This window comes from Myotis myotis, unplaced genomic scaffold (assembly GCF_014108235.1).
Source record: "Myotis myotis isolate mMyoMyo1 unplaced genomic scaffold, mMyoMyo1.p scaffold_m19_p_3, whole genome shotgun sequence".
Classification (NCBI taxonomy): Eukaryota; Metazoa; Chordata; class Mammalia; order Chiroptera; family Vespertilionidae; genus Myotis; species Myotis myotis.
This window is the reverse complement of record NW_023416335.1, coordinates 73,771,593-73,787,268: the sequence shown is the minus strand read 5'-3', so window position 1 is coordinate 73,787,268 and position 15,676 is coordinate 73,771,593. Positions and strand designations below refer to the sequence as shown.

Genomic DNA, 15,676 nt, shown 5'->3' with positions numbered 1-15,676 from the left:
TACTTATTCAGAGTTGATTGAAATCTCCAGGCATGCTTTGACAAGCATGGTATAAATTGAACTACTACTGCTCTTTCTAGATATTATATTCCTTTTAAGTCCTAATTCAGATCCTTTTTCTAGTAACTATACAGCCTTTTGGATCACATGAAACTCCCTGTCTACTGAAATCTTTGTCTTATTTTACTATTAAGCTGTCTCTCTCCCTTATTATTCATTTGTACCACTTCACAAGACAGCAGTTGTTTGATTGTAGGGCATTTAAAACTTTTATAAATTTTTCTTATATCAGAAAAAATATGTCTCATTTTACATACCAATTACTAATCTACTGACCTATGGTCCAACATATCTATTCATGTTACACTTGACGGTGAGAATAAAAGCTAGCATTTTTAAATGCTTTATTGAATTACCTCATTTTGTCTTCCATTAAGTATTAGGAACTATGAGTTTTCCCTATGAAGTAGCAGGAAAGTCTGTCTCACAACAAGCAACTGTTAGGAATCAAAATGCCTCCTCTAACTCCCTAACAAATATGTAAATATAGCAGCCATGACTACCTTTAGTTTACCATTCTTTCATTTCTTCATTAAACATTCATTGAATAGAAGAGGGAAAAATAAGCCAAATATATACCCTCTATATCTTGTATTCAGGTAAGAAAAATACATATCAGAAATATTATGTGATTCAATGCCATGTTAAGCATATTACAATGAAATAACAGAGTGGGAGTATTCTAAACCAGACTAAAATCAAAATACCTAGCCTTCCTAAACTGATTTCTAAAAGATGAAGCAAAGTTACCTCAGAAATGGAGGAGTGCAGAAATATCAAGTCATGTACGTGCTAACTAGAGTGGGCAGAGAGACCTATTTGTGAATGAATTTTTGCTCAATATCAGAAAGTTAGAGAATAAAAAGAATTGCAACTAGAAAAGTAAGCAGATGCCAGGTCATAAAATGCTTTATATGCCATGCTAAAGAGTTTGGGCTTTATCATGAAAGCTTTGGGAGTCATTATAAGATTTCGAAGGAAGGAAAAGACATGATTAGATTTGCATTTTAGAAAGCTCACTCTGGCAGCAGTGTAAATAATGGATTAGAAGAAAGTTAAGTTAGAAGGAAGAAACCCAGCCAAGAGGCTGTTATAGGGATCCAAACAGGACAGGATGAAGGTCTAAATTAAGGAGGCAACAGTGAGGATATTAAAACTAGACAGATTCATAACTCATGTGAGTTTGTACATACAGTTGTTGGCTGGATAAAGGGAATAAGGAGCAAGAAAAGCTCAAGATCACCCCTGGCTTCTAATTTGTGTACTGTTATCAACTGAAAATAGCCAGAAACACACAAAAACTCAGATTTAGTGTGAGATGAGTTTATTTTTTAACATTCTGGGCTAAAGTATGGGTGGGACATTTGAGAGAATCAGTTGGGGGCAAAAGGTATTTGTCTGTAGCTCAAGATGGATTTGAGGGTGGTCAATGTACAAGTAGTAGATGAAGACAGGACTCTGTATAAGAATGCTAACATTAAATATATCAAGTCATAAGAGAAGGCCAAGTACAGACGTAAGGGAAAAAAAAATATGTGTCAAGAACTATCATGACACATTATTAAAATGAGCAATATTTAGTCAACAAAATCAAAGATAATAAGTGCCCTAAGATAAAAAGCCCGAATCAATGGTGCCAAAAACAGCAAGAGGTCAAAATAAAGTTTAAAGTCTCCTCAATTAGAATTTTATTGGAAGGCTAAAAAGGGTACTTTGAAGGGCCAGGGAGTAAATGAAAAGTAAATGAAGCAAACAAATTTAGCAATTATATCAAGAAGATCTGTTAAAGTTTGTTAGTTGGATGTGGAAAAATGGTATAGAGGAAAACTGTTTGACTAATGTTTCTTTGCTTATCTTGTTTTGTTTTGCTTTGAAATCATGACAGGAGATAATGGATTTAGAAGGGATAGAAGCAAACAAGCATGCATGATGTCTGTAATGACTTTCCAGATGAGGTTAAAGACCCAAGAGTTGGTGGTGACTCCAGTTCACACTCTGGAGAATAAATCTAGCAATCTTAGTTAGAGAGGAGGTACTGAAGTTTCAAAACAGTTTCCTGGAAGTTTGGTAGTATAGAAAATAAAGAACAAAAAGAGCAAAGAGGGAAAGTGGGTGAAGAAGTGTGTTGATTAATCTATACTATACATATTTATTGATAACTAGAAGCATGCTAACTATTGAGGATATAATTCTGAACAAGGCTAGCAATTGAGGATATAATGTTGAACAAGCTAGAAACAGTTCCTGCCCTAAAACTATGAGTTACTGAATACTAGTATAGACAAGATAGTTCAGATAATAACCTATTTCTTTAGGCAGCATGTGTTAACTAACCAGCATTAACAATATACCATGTTATAGATTAATGTATCTTTATTATTTGACTCACAGCTTTGAACAATAGTGTATTTCTTATCTTTGAAAAATAAGGTTTTCATCTTATTTACAATATTTCTCATCATCTCCAGCCCATCCTTCAAGTTGATAATTTATAAGCCCTACATTACTCATACTTACATTATCTTCAGAAGTCATGATGCCTAGGAGTCTTAGAGGCTTTCTCAGTCTTGTTTTGTTTTTTAAAACATATTCAGAAGAGATTATTTTTGTTTCTCCTCAGAATAATCCACCTTTTTTTGAGAGGGGGATAAATCTGTGACTTGAAGACTCTGCATAAGAGCTGCAGTCACAAGAGAGAGAAAGACAAATAAAGAGAAAAATTTTGCATTATAGGAGTATGCCTCTCAATTTCCTTTTCTTTTCACATATTCTAAGAAAATATACAGGTGGTGAGGGGGATATTTCTTTAATTTTCTGTCTATAAAATTCAGGATTCCAGAGACTGAATGGTATTTAAGTCCTTTTCTAGAATAAGCTGAGCAATAAGTAAATAAAATAAAAATAGCAGTGAGAAGGTAATATATGGAGATTCGATGGAATGCTTAAAGTATTGCATCAGAGGCAGATTTTTTATTGCAACAATGTTACCAAATGGCCTTGTCATTTTTAGGAATATCCTATTAACAACTTAGAGAGAAAATTTTCACTTTACAAATGTCTTGTACAATCATGAGGAAAGAGAGACCTGTGTTATATCAGACTGGGGTAGCAACTTTTGCCTGGAAAAAAAAAAGATCAAAGATGCAGTTTTGCTCAAAGCAAGAAATCAACCATCTGGAAATATAGCGTATTTAGAATATTATCTATACTAATAAAAGCCTAGGTGGTCCGCGCGCCCTAGGGAGCAATGTCATTACAAGATGGCCACCACAAGATGACCACCAGAAGATGGCCATGTGCACCTCTGTGTGGTGAGACCTGGGGGTCACACGTTTCAGTGCGGTGTGGAGGAGGCCGGTCCCGGCGGTGAAGGTGGGTCACGGCAGGGGAAGGCAGTTGTGGGTGATCAGGCTGTCAGGGGAGAGCAGTTGGGGGACACTGGTCTGTCAGGAGAGGGCGGTTGAGGGCAATAAGGTCAGCAAGGGAGTCAGGCTGGCAGGGGAGGGCAGTTGGGGGTGATCAGGCTGGCAGGGGAGCAGTTCGGTGTCAATCAGGCCGGAAAGGAGTGTTTAGGGAGTGATCAGGCTGCCAGGCAAAAGCGGTTAGGAGCAATCAGGCAGGCAGGCAGGCAGGCATTAGGTTGGGAACCAGCAGTCTCAGATTGTGAGAGGGATGTCCGGCTGCCTGGGATCAGGCCTAAACCGGCAGTCGGACATCCCCCAAGGGATCCCAGATTGGAGAGGGTGCAGGCCGTGCTGAGGGACACTCCCCCCACCCTGTGCATGAATTTCATGTACCAGGCTTCTAGTAATTTTATAACCTCTTTCACTCAATATTTTTAAATAAATTCTAGGTCTGGGATCTAGACCTATAGTTTACTCAGATATAAAGAGGGAATAAATCACTGAAAGTTGTAACAACCAACCTCTTCATTTATAATTTATTAAGACATTTACATGAAGAGCACAATGATATGTGTACGAAAAAAAATTCTTTGGCATAGAGTAGGGAACCAGAAGTTCTGATTGGAGAAAGAGGAACATCTTAGAATTCAGTCTCAAAGCTCAGTAAGGAAGGATGGTTATGGGCTCTCTATTCCCTGGGGTCTAGAATGTGTAGGGGAAGAATTTGAGTTGGCTGATGAGATTTGTGTTTTTGTTCCAAAAACACTGTCACATAACATAGCATCTGAATTGATGTGATTTGCTCTCATGGGTAGTAGCTGATTTCTGTACACTTTCGTTCTTTCTCCTTTCCTGTTATTTAATAACATAGCTCTGGCCAATATAAATATGTAAAAACATTTACTTCCCTGTCTTTATTTTTATGCTTATTGGGTATAATTTATATTTACATCATTTTTTTGCTAAATCTTTGCACATGTACAAGGACTTTTGGGGACTAAGAAGAGGTTACCACTTGTGTCATTATAGGTATTCTTTTATATATCCAAATTATATTAGCTAATTATTCTTAGAATGTTCAAGCACAAGCACATGTGTGTGTGCACACACACACATGCACGCAAGCATTCATAGATTTTATAACTTACATCACAGATCCAAACACATCACTTAACAGAAAAGTTGAGTACGTTGCTTATATAGGTATCATTTGTTGTTGATACTGTTGTTAATACCACAGTAGTAACATTCATTCTTCTTATTTACTGGCACTCTTAAAAATATTCTATATTTAAAACATTAATAACAACATGTTAAAAGCACTGAGGAGTTATGCTAACACAGATGTCTAGCCAAGTCAGCCACAGTGGGATAGAAAAAATTATAAATTTCATCTGCTTGAGTACAGTCACTTATCTTCTTGAAAATCACATTGCTAATAGCTCATTGGAAATCTTTCATTAAAGGAGCTGCAGAAGGACACCCATGTACTAGTATGACCTAGACTTAGGTGAAGAATCAATTTGTAATTCAGCCTTTGATAAATAGCCATTGTTTCATGGAACTAAAATGGTTACCAGGCAGAAATGGAGTGTCATTTCACAGCAAAGACTTCAGAAGAGAGCTCAGTCACAAATAGTCACAAGTAGACCCAAGAATTTGAAATCACCAAGGAATGACAAGGAAATATTTGACTCTGCATGCCAGGAATACATGGCTATGCCACATCTTTAAGGGAAGGGTCATTATTAATAATATCATCTTGAGCTCCGGGAAAGCAGCCACCAGGTTATCGCGAGAACAGCCTCTAGACCAAGAGCCTGTGTCTGGCAGAGCCGGTGTGAGACGAAGAGACCAGCTTTGCCTGCCGCCAGGGTCATCAAGAGTTTCGGCCGGACCTCCAAGCACACATTGAGATAGTGAGGAGCCAGATGCAAAGCACAGACTATGGCGCTGAAACGGATGAATAAGGAACTTAGTGATTTGGCCCGTGACCCTCCAGCACAGTGTTCTGCAGGCCCAGTTGGGGGTGATATGTTTCATTGACAAGCCACAATTATGGGACCTAATGACAGCCCATATCAAGGTGGTGTATTCTTTTTGACAATTCATTTTCCTACAGATTACCCCTTCAAACCACCTAAGGTTGCATTTACAACAAGGATTTATCATCCAAATATTAACAGTAATGGCAGCATTTGTCTCGATATTCTAAAATCACAGTGGACTCCCGCATTAACTATTTCTAAAGTTCTTTTGTCCATTTGTTCACTGCTGTGTGATCCAAACCCAGATGACCCCTAGTGCCAGAGATTGCACGGATCTATAAAACAGACAGAGATAAGTACAACGGAATATCTCAGGAATGGACTCAGAAGTATACCATGTGATACTATCTTAAAGTCAGAATAACCTGCATTATAGCTGGAATAAACTTTAAATTACTGTTAAAAAATCTATCATCTTTTAATTTTTAATATATGATTATTTTGAATAGATCTGTTAATAGATTACTCAGGACTGCATTTTGAAAAGTTGTGATTTGATCAACCAAATATAAAACAATAGTCAGGATAAATATGTCAACCATTAGCACAGTAACAAATGCTGTTATTTTTATTTTAGAAAAATTAGATAACTGACATTTAAATAATTTGAAGCTTTCCATCAAAATTCTCAGAAATTTTTAACCATGTACACTTTAAAAAAGTCTTGAAATCGAAGATCAGGAAACTAAAGGCCTGTTTTGTAGGTCTTTATACTTGTAAATTAAAGCCATTAAGGGTTAAAAAAAAGGGGGGGGGGAATTGTGGTCACTGCTAGCTGCCCCTGTGCAATATAACAGGCTCCTTGGGGTGTGCCAATTAAGTTATACTATTTTGTTATACAATAATGCTAATAGTAGGTTTTACTTCTGTCAATGCTTATTAAACACTAGAGGCCCAGTACATGAATTTGTGCGCAGGTGGGGTTCAGTCAGCCTGCCCCAATGGGGGCCGATCAGGCTGGGCTGGCAGGGGGGAGGGGATGCAGGAGGTTGGCCAGCTGGCCCTGCCCCAAGTTGGTGATTGGGGGCAGGGCCAGCCAAGGGGAGGGGCCATGGGCAGCTGGGGGGGATATATCAGGGCCCCAATTGGGCTGGTTGGCCACCGCAGTGCACGTCATAGCAATGGGTCATTCTGGTCATTCCAGCATTCTGGTCACTTGATATATATATATATATATATATATATATATATATATATATATATATATATATATATATATGAAGTATTTTGATACCTTTATTTTATGTAATTTACATACCTTTATTTTCTGAAATTTTATAATAGCCTCATGAAATGGGACATTATAGCACCTCTTTTAATAGATAGAGAGTCAGAGGGCTTGAGAAGTTGACTAACTTTCTTGTAATCCCAGAATTACAATATGCCAGAATAAAGCTATATACCCACATCCTGTCTAAATCTCTGCAATATTTTTTCTAAATGTTATTTCAGACTTTTGAACACTGGATTCTTTGATCTAAGTAGAAGTCTACATAAATAAGAGATTTGGGAGCCAGGCTCTGCTTTCAAATGTGAAAATATCTGAATATGATGTGAACCTTAGGCAACTAACTTAAACTTTCAAAGTCTGTTTCATCATCTGAAAAATTATCATAATTGTAAATAACTTAATGAGTTCCTGTGATTATTAAATAAAAGCGTTTGCATGTTAGCATAGTTACTGGCAGATAGTAATCATCATCATTATCTTCATCATTTCTTGGCCTTGGTATAAGTATCAAACTCTATTATGTTGTTTGTTGTTTTTCTCATAATTATAAATTATCAGACCTGAACAAGATCTTTTTTTGATTTTATCATTATTATGTGTGGTATTGGCAAAGTCATATAAACTAACGTTTAGTCATCCAGAAAATGAAAGACAGGAGATAGTATATCTCTTTTATCACTGTATTATTTAACAGGAAAAACTTTTTTTGCATGTATAAAAGTAAATTTGCCTGTTCAGCATGGCTCAGTGGCTGAATGCCACCTTTGATTCTCAGTCAGGGCATATGCCCAGGTTGCAGGCTCTATCCCCAGTTGGGAGGGGGCAGGAAGGTGTGCAGGAGACAACAGATCAATGATTCTCTCTCATCATTGATGTTTACATGGAACAGGTTTTAAGCAAAACAAAACCACCATCTCTACATTAGCTGTAATAGACTTTACTAAGCAATTACTGCACTCAGCTTGGCAAAGGTATCCCAGAATCCTTCTTTAACAGTCTTCCATAGTCATGAACAATTAATTCAAGCCCAAGTGCTCATCGGTAGATGAGTGGATAAAAAAGATGTGGTATGTTTATAACATGGAATACTATGCAGCCATAAAAAAGAAGGGTCTCTTACCCTGTGAGACATCATGGAGGGACCTGGAGAGTATTATGCTTAGCAAAATAAGCCAGTCAGAGAAAGACAAGTATCATATGATCTCACTCATATGTGGAATCTAATGAAGAAAATAAAATTGAGGAAAAAAATAGATCCAGAGATATAGAAGCATTGAAAAGATGGCAACGTCTCAGAGGAAAGGTGAGGGAGGGCGGGAAGAGATCAACCAAAGAACTTGTATGCACATATGCATAACCCATGGACACAGACAATAGGGTGAAGGCCTGGGGCGGGGCTGAGGTTGGGCTAGAAGGGGTCAGTGGGGGGGGGGGGCATATGTAATACTTTCAATGATAAAGATTTAATTAAAAAAATATTTCAAGTTTTCACAAAGGATGAAACTAACTTGTCACCTTCTTAATCTCTAATTTTAGTCAAATATATATATATCCATAGGAAAATTTACATTTACCTTCCTGACTTCTAAATTATGTTAATTGAATAAACAAATGTTGATTGATCAGAGTTTTTTGATCTTATAGTTAAAATAAAAAACAAATTATCATGACAGTAATGTTGTATAGCTTTCTAAATTGACATCTGAAATTTTTAAAGACTTTTTTTAGTTTTAATTTTATATGACATAACTAAAGTCATCATTGATAAAAATCAAAATTGAGTTTTGCAGTTTCTTCTAAATTGTTGGTTGTTGATCTTATAACCTATGTAGGAATTGAGTGGTGATCATGATTATGCATATAAAATACATTGAATACTCAAATTAATATATTTTTATGTTCCTCTATTTTCTGCCACTTCTGAGCCATCAACTCAGGACCAAGCCAAATTAGTCATTCCCACCTTCCAAATCACCACCCAGTGTTCCTAATTTGCTTCATTAGTTATATTTGTTTATGTGTCTCGAAGAAATAGTGAAACATCAGAATCAGAAGGAAACATCTTTTAAATTAATTTAAAAAATTATTCTCCCCACCTCTGTAGTTGAAAAAGCAACCATTGTGAATAGAGCCTTAGAATATACATTTTTTAAAAACATCACTGATGAGTCCTGTCTGGGTGGCTAACTTGGTTGGAGCATCATCCCATACACCATAAAGGTTGCGGGTTTGACTTCCCATCAGGACACTTATGAGAGGCAGCTGATCTGTTTCTCTCTCACATCGATGTTTCTCTTTGCCTCTCTCTCTCTGTCTGTCTCTCTCCTTGGGTGAGGATTAAAAAAAAAAAAATGTCCAATGATTCTGCTGCATGCTCTTAGGGCACAGGTTATAATCTCAGCCTCCACACTTTCCAGACATATGACTTCACAAGTCATTGTGTATATTTGAAATATAAATATATCCATTATTATTGTGAAGAAAGCAGATTACATCTTGCTTCACACCTGGTAGGAGTTTAACAAATGTAATTTTCTTCTTCTCTTCTACCCGTCCATCTTCACAAATTTCAGACTCATTGACAGGTGGTAAAAGAAATCTTTAGTGCAACCCCAGAATTGTGGCTGAGGGAGTTGAAGTGACTTCTCCATTCTCATACTTTTACTTATCACGATTCTCATATTGTATCCTCCTGTAGCTTGACCATATGCCCCAGTCCACACTGTCCACATTGGATACTACAGTATCCAATTCACCTCATGAAAAACTGGTTTTTCTTTTGATCTTTGGTGAAATCAGGGAGAAAAATAACATTTATTTAGAACCTGTTATGTATTATGTGTTTCATGTGAATTATGGCATTAAATTTGCATACTGATCATATGAAGTAGATATTTTCATCCCAGTTTTTCAGGTAAGAATACTAAGGTCTAGATTATGTAATAAATGTATTCACTTGTAGTATGGAAACAATTCCAATTTCTGTGTCATTACCAAATTTATGTACTTTTCACTAATGTTCCAGATTGTTATTTTCTTCTCTCCAATGGGATTGTAGGGTGTTAGAATGCCACATTTTCAGGTAACACCTGCTAGGGAGAAGTCAACAACTTCTAATGCAGGCTGTGGGGGAAGGCCAAGCTCAGAGGAGTTCTCTTAACTTCTACAAGAATTCTGGCCTAAGACTATATTTTCTAAGAGCGCTAGCTTTAATTCTAAGTTGCTGTTTGCGTCTATCCACAACCATGATCTTATTGGATTGAAAACCACTTTTGCAAGCCTCCAGGTAAATGCTGTAAGTTCTCATTGCCCACTGACAATTCCTTACTAGTCAATTTGACATTTTCCCCTTGGTACAGAACAATTGATGAAAAGCAAAGAACAAGACTCTGGCTCTAAATAACATTCCAAGAGATGGTTGCATAAATAATAGAAAATAAAAGAGGAAACACTAAAATAAAGATTTTATCTCTAATAGTCAATAATTTGAAAGAGCTAGGACAATTTATACTTGACAATGTGGACAGGTTGGAGTATGAAAAGTCAGTCAAACTATGTACATGCACACACACACATGCAATGAAAATATCTATCACATATTTTTTGTGAACTTTGTATGCTGTTATATAAAAATGCACATTTTGAGTGACAAAAGGAGTTTATTCTGTTGTTATTTATTTGATTCTCTTGTTCCTTAATATAAAAAATAGAACTTATGATGTTTTAGTACTTACTACCTTGAAGAAATACCAAGGATTAATTCGATGTGCATAAAGTAATCTGAGCTCCTTTGAAAAATAGCAATAATAAAGACTATTTCAATGAGAAAAATAATACACACATAACTTGCATATATTAAATATGTTTATATAGAAACTATTTATATGTATATGCATACTAAATTTATATTTATACATATTTAATTTTTCCTCACACTAATACTTACATATACAAATTTGCCTTTTTGCTTATTTGCTTGTTTACAAAAGTAAAAATACTTCCAGAAAATCCTTTGTCAATTTTTCAGCTCTTCAAGGAAAATTCTATTTAAAAGGTCTGGAATGTGTGTTAAGTAAAAGAAATGACTTCACATTTTCTTGAGAAGAAAAAGCAATTTCACAGTGCACAAAATGGCTTAGAATAACATGGATGTGTGTTTTTTTTTTCCCCCCACTGTATTCTTAATTAAGAAAGATTGACATCTGTGAAGGTTTCAAGCCAAATAAAAATCCCAAATTTTAATTAGCTTTTCTTATGGTGATGTTTTCCAGCTAGGAGACATTTGCTAATCTACCAGTTTCTGAGAGAGTAGCAGTACATAAATAATATTAATAATTATGTTTATTACTTCCATAAGTGTCACAGTATGCAGTCATGTAGAGATAGCACCAGATTCAATAATGAAATGTACCACAGTGGCTTTTGGTATTCTCTCTTCCACCTCTGTAACCTGCCTTCCTAGCTGGCTATATTGTACACCTGAGTGCCACCCACCATCCCTGACCCTCTGCCCCCTTAAACATGCCTTTGAGTACTCTAAGCATTTTAGTTCCATGTGCCATTCATGATGAAGTCGATTTTTCACAGAGAGTGACCCAGTTGTGTGACTTTCTAGTCTCTCTCTTACAAAAACTACAAATACTGTTTTCCATTGCTACTTGCCACAAGTTCAGAATATTGATAAAACGACCTTTGCTAAATTGAAATATTATACAGAAATACAAGATGTTTTTACTCATTTTATTAATAGCCAAAGACTGCATAATGTTTCTCTTCCTCAAGGGATGTGCTTATTTCAAGGAGGCAAAAACATTAATTCAAATAATGAATCACTGATAGTGGGATTTTAAGTAGTGTTTCCAGCCAGGAACAGGTGAGGCGATATTCAAATCTCATCTGAGAGGTGACAATCCACTTTATGTTAGTGTAAAACACTTCTGAAAAATAGCTGAGGAAACAAATATCAATCAAGTGTAATACCATGAATCACTGAGAGAATATATGACTAATCATAGGGAGGGATCTTGAGATAAATCAACACAGATACATATCACTTTTCATGTAAGTCTTTGCAGAATTGTATCTATGCAGGCTATACACATGCATGCACACCCTACACACATACATCACTATATTTATTTTGGCCCCAACCTCTCTGTTCATTATTTTCAATCAGTTATGTTCTACTGTCAGTCAATCAATTGCATCAGCTATGGGATCATTTAATTAACTCATTGTGTTGGCTAAAAATAAACCAGTTTTCTCACATTGTCTAAACCCAGCTATTATGTTTATAGAATTAATAAACTCCTATGAGTGTGTAAAAGGGGCATCTGTATATAAATTTTACAAATTGTCTGAAATTACTTGACAAATACATTATCATCAGGAAGCTTATTTGAAATGGGATTTCAGACATTTATTTGAAAGAACGGGGGGTTAATAAAATCAAAATTAATTAAAGAGATGATTAAATATCATGAGTTACAAATTCAAAACAGTTGATTCTTTTCAATGAATGAGTTGTCATTTGAAACATTATAATAAATAACGTAAGAATTTAGTTAAAACATACAAATAGCCTGGCCGGTATGGCTCAGTAGTTGAGTATTGACCCAAGAACTAAGAGGTCACCAGTCCAGGCTGGTCAGGGCATATGCCTGGGTTATGGGTTCAATCCCTAGTAGGGGGCCTACAGGAGGCAGCCAATTGCTGATGTTTCTCTCTCATCAATGCTTCTATCTCTCTATCTCTGTACTTTCTTCTCTCTCTAAAAATCAATAAAAACATATTTTAAAAAACACAAATAATTTTTTAAACAAGTGTTGAAGATAAAATAGTTGAAACAATCTTTAGTTATTGCAAATTTAGGTGGCATAATTTTTATATATTAGACCTTTTTTTTTTTTTTTTAAATAGACTTGCTGGACTTTCAGAGGTATACTTCCAGCATCTTTGGACATCTGCATAGTTAAAAATGATACATAAAAGCTATTAATTGACTGAATAGATATGTTAGATATTTAAATTTATGACAATCTCTCTTATACTTTTGCGAGCCTAATATGAAATTTATAAAATTATATATATTTTTTTCCAATGTGGCAGCTCACATTTCCTAGAGAACAAAGACATAAGATACCTTATCTAACTTCCATGCCTGTAACTATAGTTAAATCTACAGATTTATGTAGAGTTTTATGTAGCACTAACCTGGTACAACTTCCCTCAAATTTGTCTCCTCACTACTTAAAAGTCCACTATTAGAGATTTGCTTCTTTATATCTAATAAACAACAACAAAATAATGTATTTATAGAGGAATTGACATTCACTTCAACAATAAAAGGTCCAGAGACAAAAATTATTTCACTTTTATATATCTTATTTTATATTATGGAAGTTGGAACAGATATTTAAAAGAAATAAGAGACAGTAATACATACATACATATACACGTTTTTTTGTTGTTTTTGTTTTTGTGGGTTTTTTTGTTTGTTATTTTTTGGTTTTGCTTGTTTGTTTTTAGGCTCATAGAGTCACTTTTATTGAGAACTAAAGTTTTAGGAACAAACCACAAAAATAATTCTTCCTCTGGATTGGTTTCTGTGATCTTACAGTGAGGAGCCTAGAATGTGGATGGTCCTCTAACTTTCAGACCGATCAATGACCTTCTGTATCCACTTCTTCAGGCGGAACACATGTGCGTAGAAGCCATACTTCCCATTCCTGTCACAGCCTTCACCCCACCAGACGATGCCCATTTGATACCAGCGGTTGTTATAGGGGCTCTTCAGGACAAAGGGTCCCCCACTGTCACCTTCACAGGAATCCCCTCATTTCCCTTCATCGGGCTTGTAACCAACACAGAACATATTGTCGGTGATGCGGCTGCGGGTGGAGGCCTTGCAGACCGGCCGCTCCACGATGAGCAGGTTCACCACCTGCAGGACGCGGGGCTGCACCTCGGCATGACTGGCTATCCACGCCTCCTCCAGGTTGCCCCAGCCTGTCACCCACCCTTTGTATCCCGCCTGGAGCAACCTGGCTGCCGTCTGCTTGCCGGGCAGGCACACGGATTGGGTGTAGCTGCTGAAGGTGATGGGCCTCTTGAGCTTCAGCGGGGCGATGTCGCAGTCCAGGATGTCCCTCCAGGTGTACCTGGGGTGGATGGAGATCTTCTCCAGCATGGAGATCTTTTCCATGTCTCGCTCATACCTGGCGCGGGAATGCTTGCCAGTGCGCACCAGAAGGTCATTTGCAGTGAAGTCCTTGTCCCAAGGCGGGTACAGGAGACAGTGGGCAGCAGTGAGGACCCAGAGGTCACTGATGAGGCTGGCTCCGCACAGCAGCTCCCGGGGACTCTTCTGGAAAAGCATCACCTGCCAGGGCGCCAGGCTTATCTCTGCGTCCCAGCCCTCCACGATGCTCCCGTCCATGTAGGACTCCAGCAGCTCCTGCTCCATCTTGTCCTCCAGCGACTTCTTCTCAAACAGAGGCCGCAGCCCACAATCTGCCTCCCCAGACCCGAAGGTCTTCTCATTGAAGAAGGGCTGGAACTCCACGGTGGTCCATCCCTCGATGGCCGCGTCTGGGTCCTGGCTCTGCCCATCGACTGTCACCTCGTCCACTGGCTCCTCTGCAGAGACCCAGGCACCGGCTGGGACAGGACCTGGCCACTCCTCACCCCCATACATATATACGTTTATTAGATATGGGGATTTGAAGAGGAAAAACAACAGCAGACTTAAATAAGAGTTTTCGATTTATAACTGAAACCAAGGTTCAGCTGTTTACCACCATGAAACTCAAACTCATGAGAAAGAAGCTTGTGAGAAACAAAAGAGGTTTATTCAAGTGTTGGCCCCCTGAGAAGATGGGGAACTCTTGTCCAAAACCCATCTCCACATCTCAGTGCAGGTAGAGGTTTTTATAAGGAGAGAGAGGAAGAGCAGAACAAAAAGATCACAGAGATGGGGTTGAAAAGTTTTCTAAGTGGAAACCAGTAGAGTCCATTTCAATAAGGATCTCAAAACTGGTCAAGTTATGGTCTGGTGTGTGTCACCCGTGTCTTGGTCTACTGGTTTTACATCATCTTGTTTCTTTGGTTGAAGGTTAGCAAATTTCGCAGAACTGGAATGACTGAAGGTCAGAGTCTGCATCTTCTGAAGTTAATTCCTAGTATTCTGATACAAACATGCTACTAATTTACAAGCTACATATAGTCAGAGTCAACATTTACAGAAACATTGTCAAAATAATGGTGTGGTGGGTTACAATTCCCAACTGTTAAAAAATGGGTGATGTCTTAACCCTAGCAGTTTTTGCTCAGTGGTTAGAGTGTTGGCCCCAGACTGAAGGGTCAAGGTTTGGGGTTTGATTCCAGGCAAGAGCATGTACCTAAGTTGCAGGCTCCATCGATCCCCAGCCCAGTTGGGGATGGGGGGGGGGGGGGAGTCTGCCGAGGCAACAAATGGATGTGTCTCTCTCACATGGATGTTTCTTTCTCTCTCTGCCTCGCTCCCTCCCTTCCACTCTCTCTTATATCCTCAGGTAAGGATTAACAACAACAACAAAAGTGATGTCTTACAATTTTAGATTTGCCAGGGAAGACCTCACTGAAAAAAGGTGATATTCAACAAATAATTAAAGGACATAGTCAAATGAGATATTTGAATATCCAGAAGAATAAATTTCCAGGTTAAAAAAAAGCATAAAAAAATCCTTTTGACAGCAGTAAGGTCTGACAAGAGAAGTTAGAATAGTAACCAGGTGCTTCCTGATCAAGATGACAGAGTAAATACAGGATGGGCTCACGTGTGGTAGATAAAAGTTGGGAGGGATATCTTTAGCTGCAGAATTCCCCCTGAGGAGTGAGGGGTCCCAGCCTCACACAAGCCCCCCCAACCCAGTGCAGGAAGAAAAGTCCCCATA

At 37.6% G+C, this 15,676-nt stretch overlaps 1 protein-coding gene and 1 pseudogene across 1 annotated transcript; one reads left to right on the top strand and one right to left on the bottom strand.

Moving 5' to 3' along the window:
• The first annotated feature begins 5,358 nt into the window (after positions 1-5,358).
• LOC118651955 lies at positions 5,359-5,919 on the top strand (annotated as a pseudogene).
• Positions 5,920-13,389: 7,470 nt separating this feature from the next.
• Positions 13,390-14,439, bottom strand: LOC118650448 (prothrombin-like). Its single transcript, XM_036298910.1, is given in 1 exon segment — positions 13,390-14,439. A coding segment is annotated over 1 exon segment (1,050 nt).
• Positions 14,440-15,676: the final 1,237 nt, after the last annotated feature.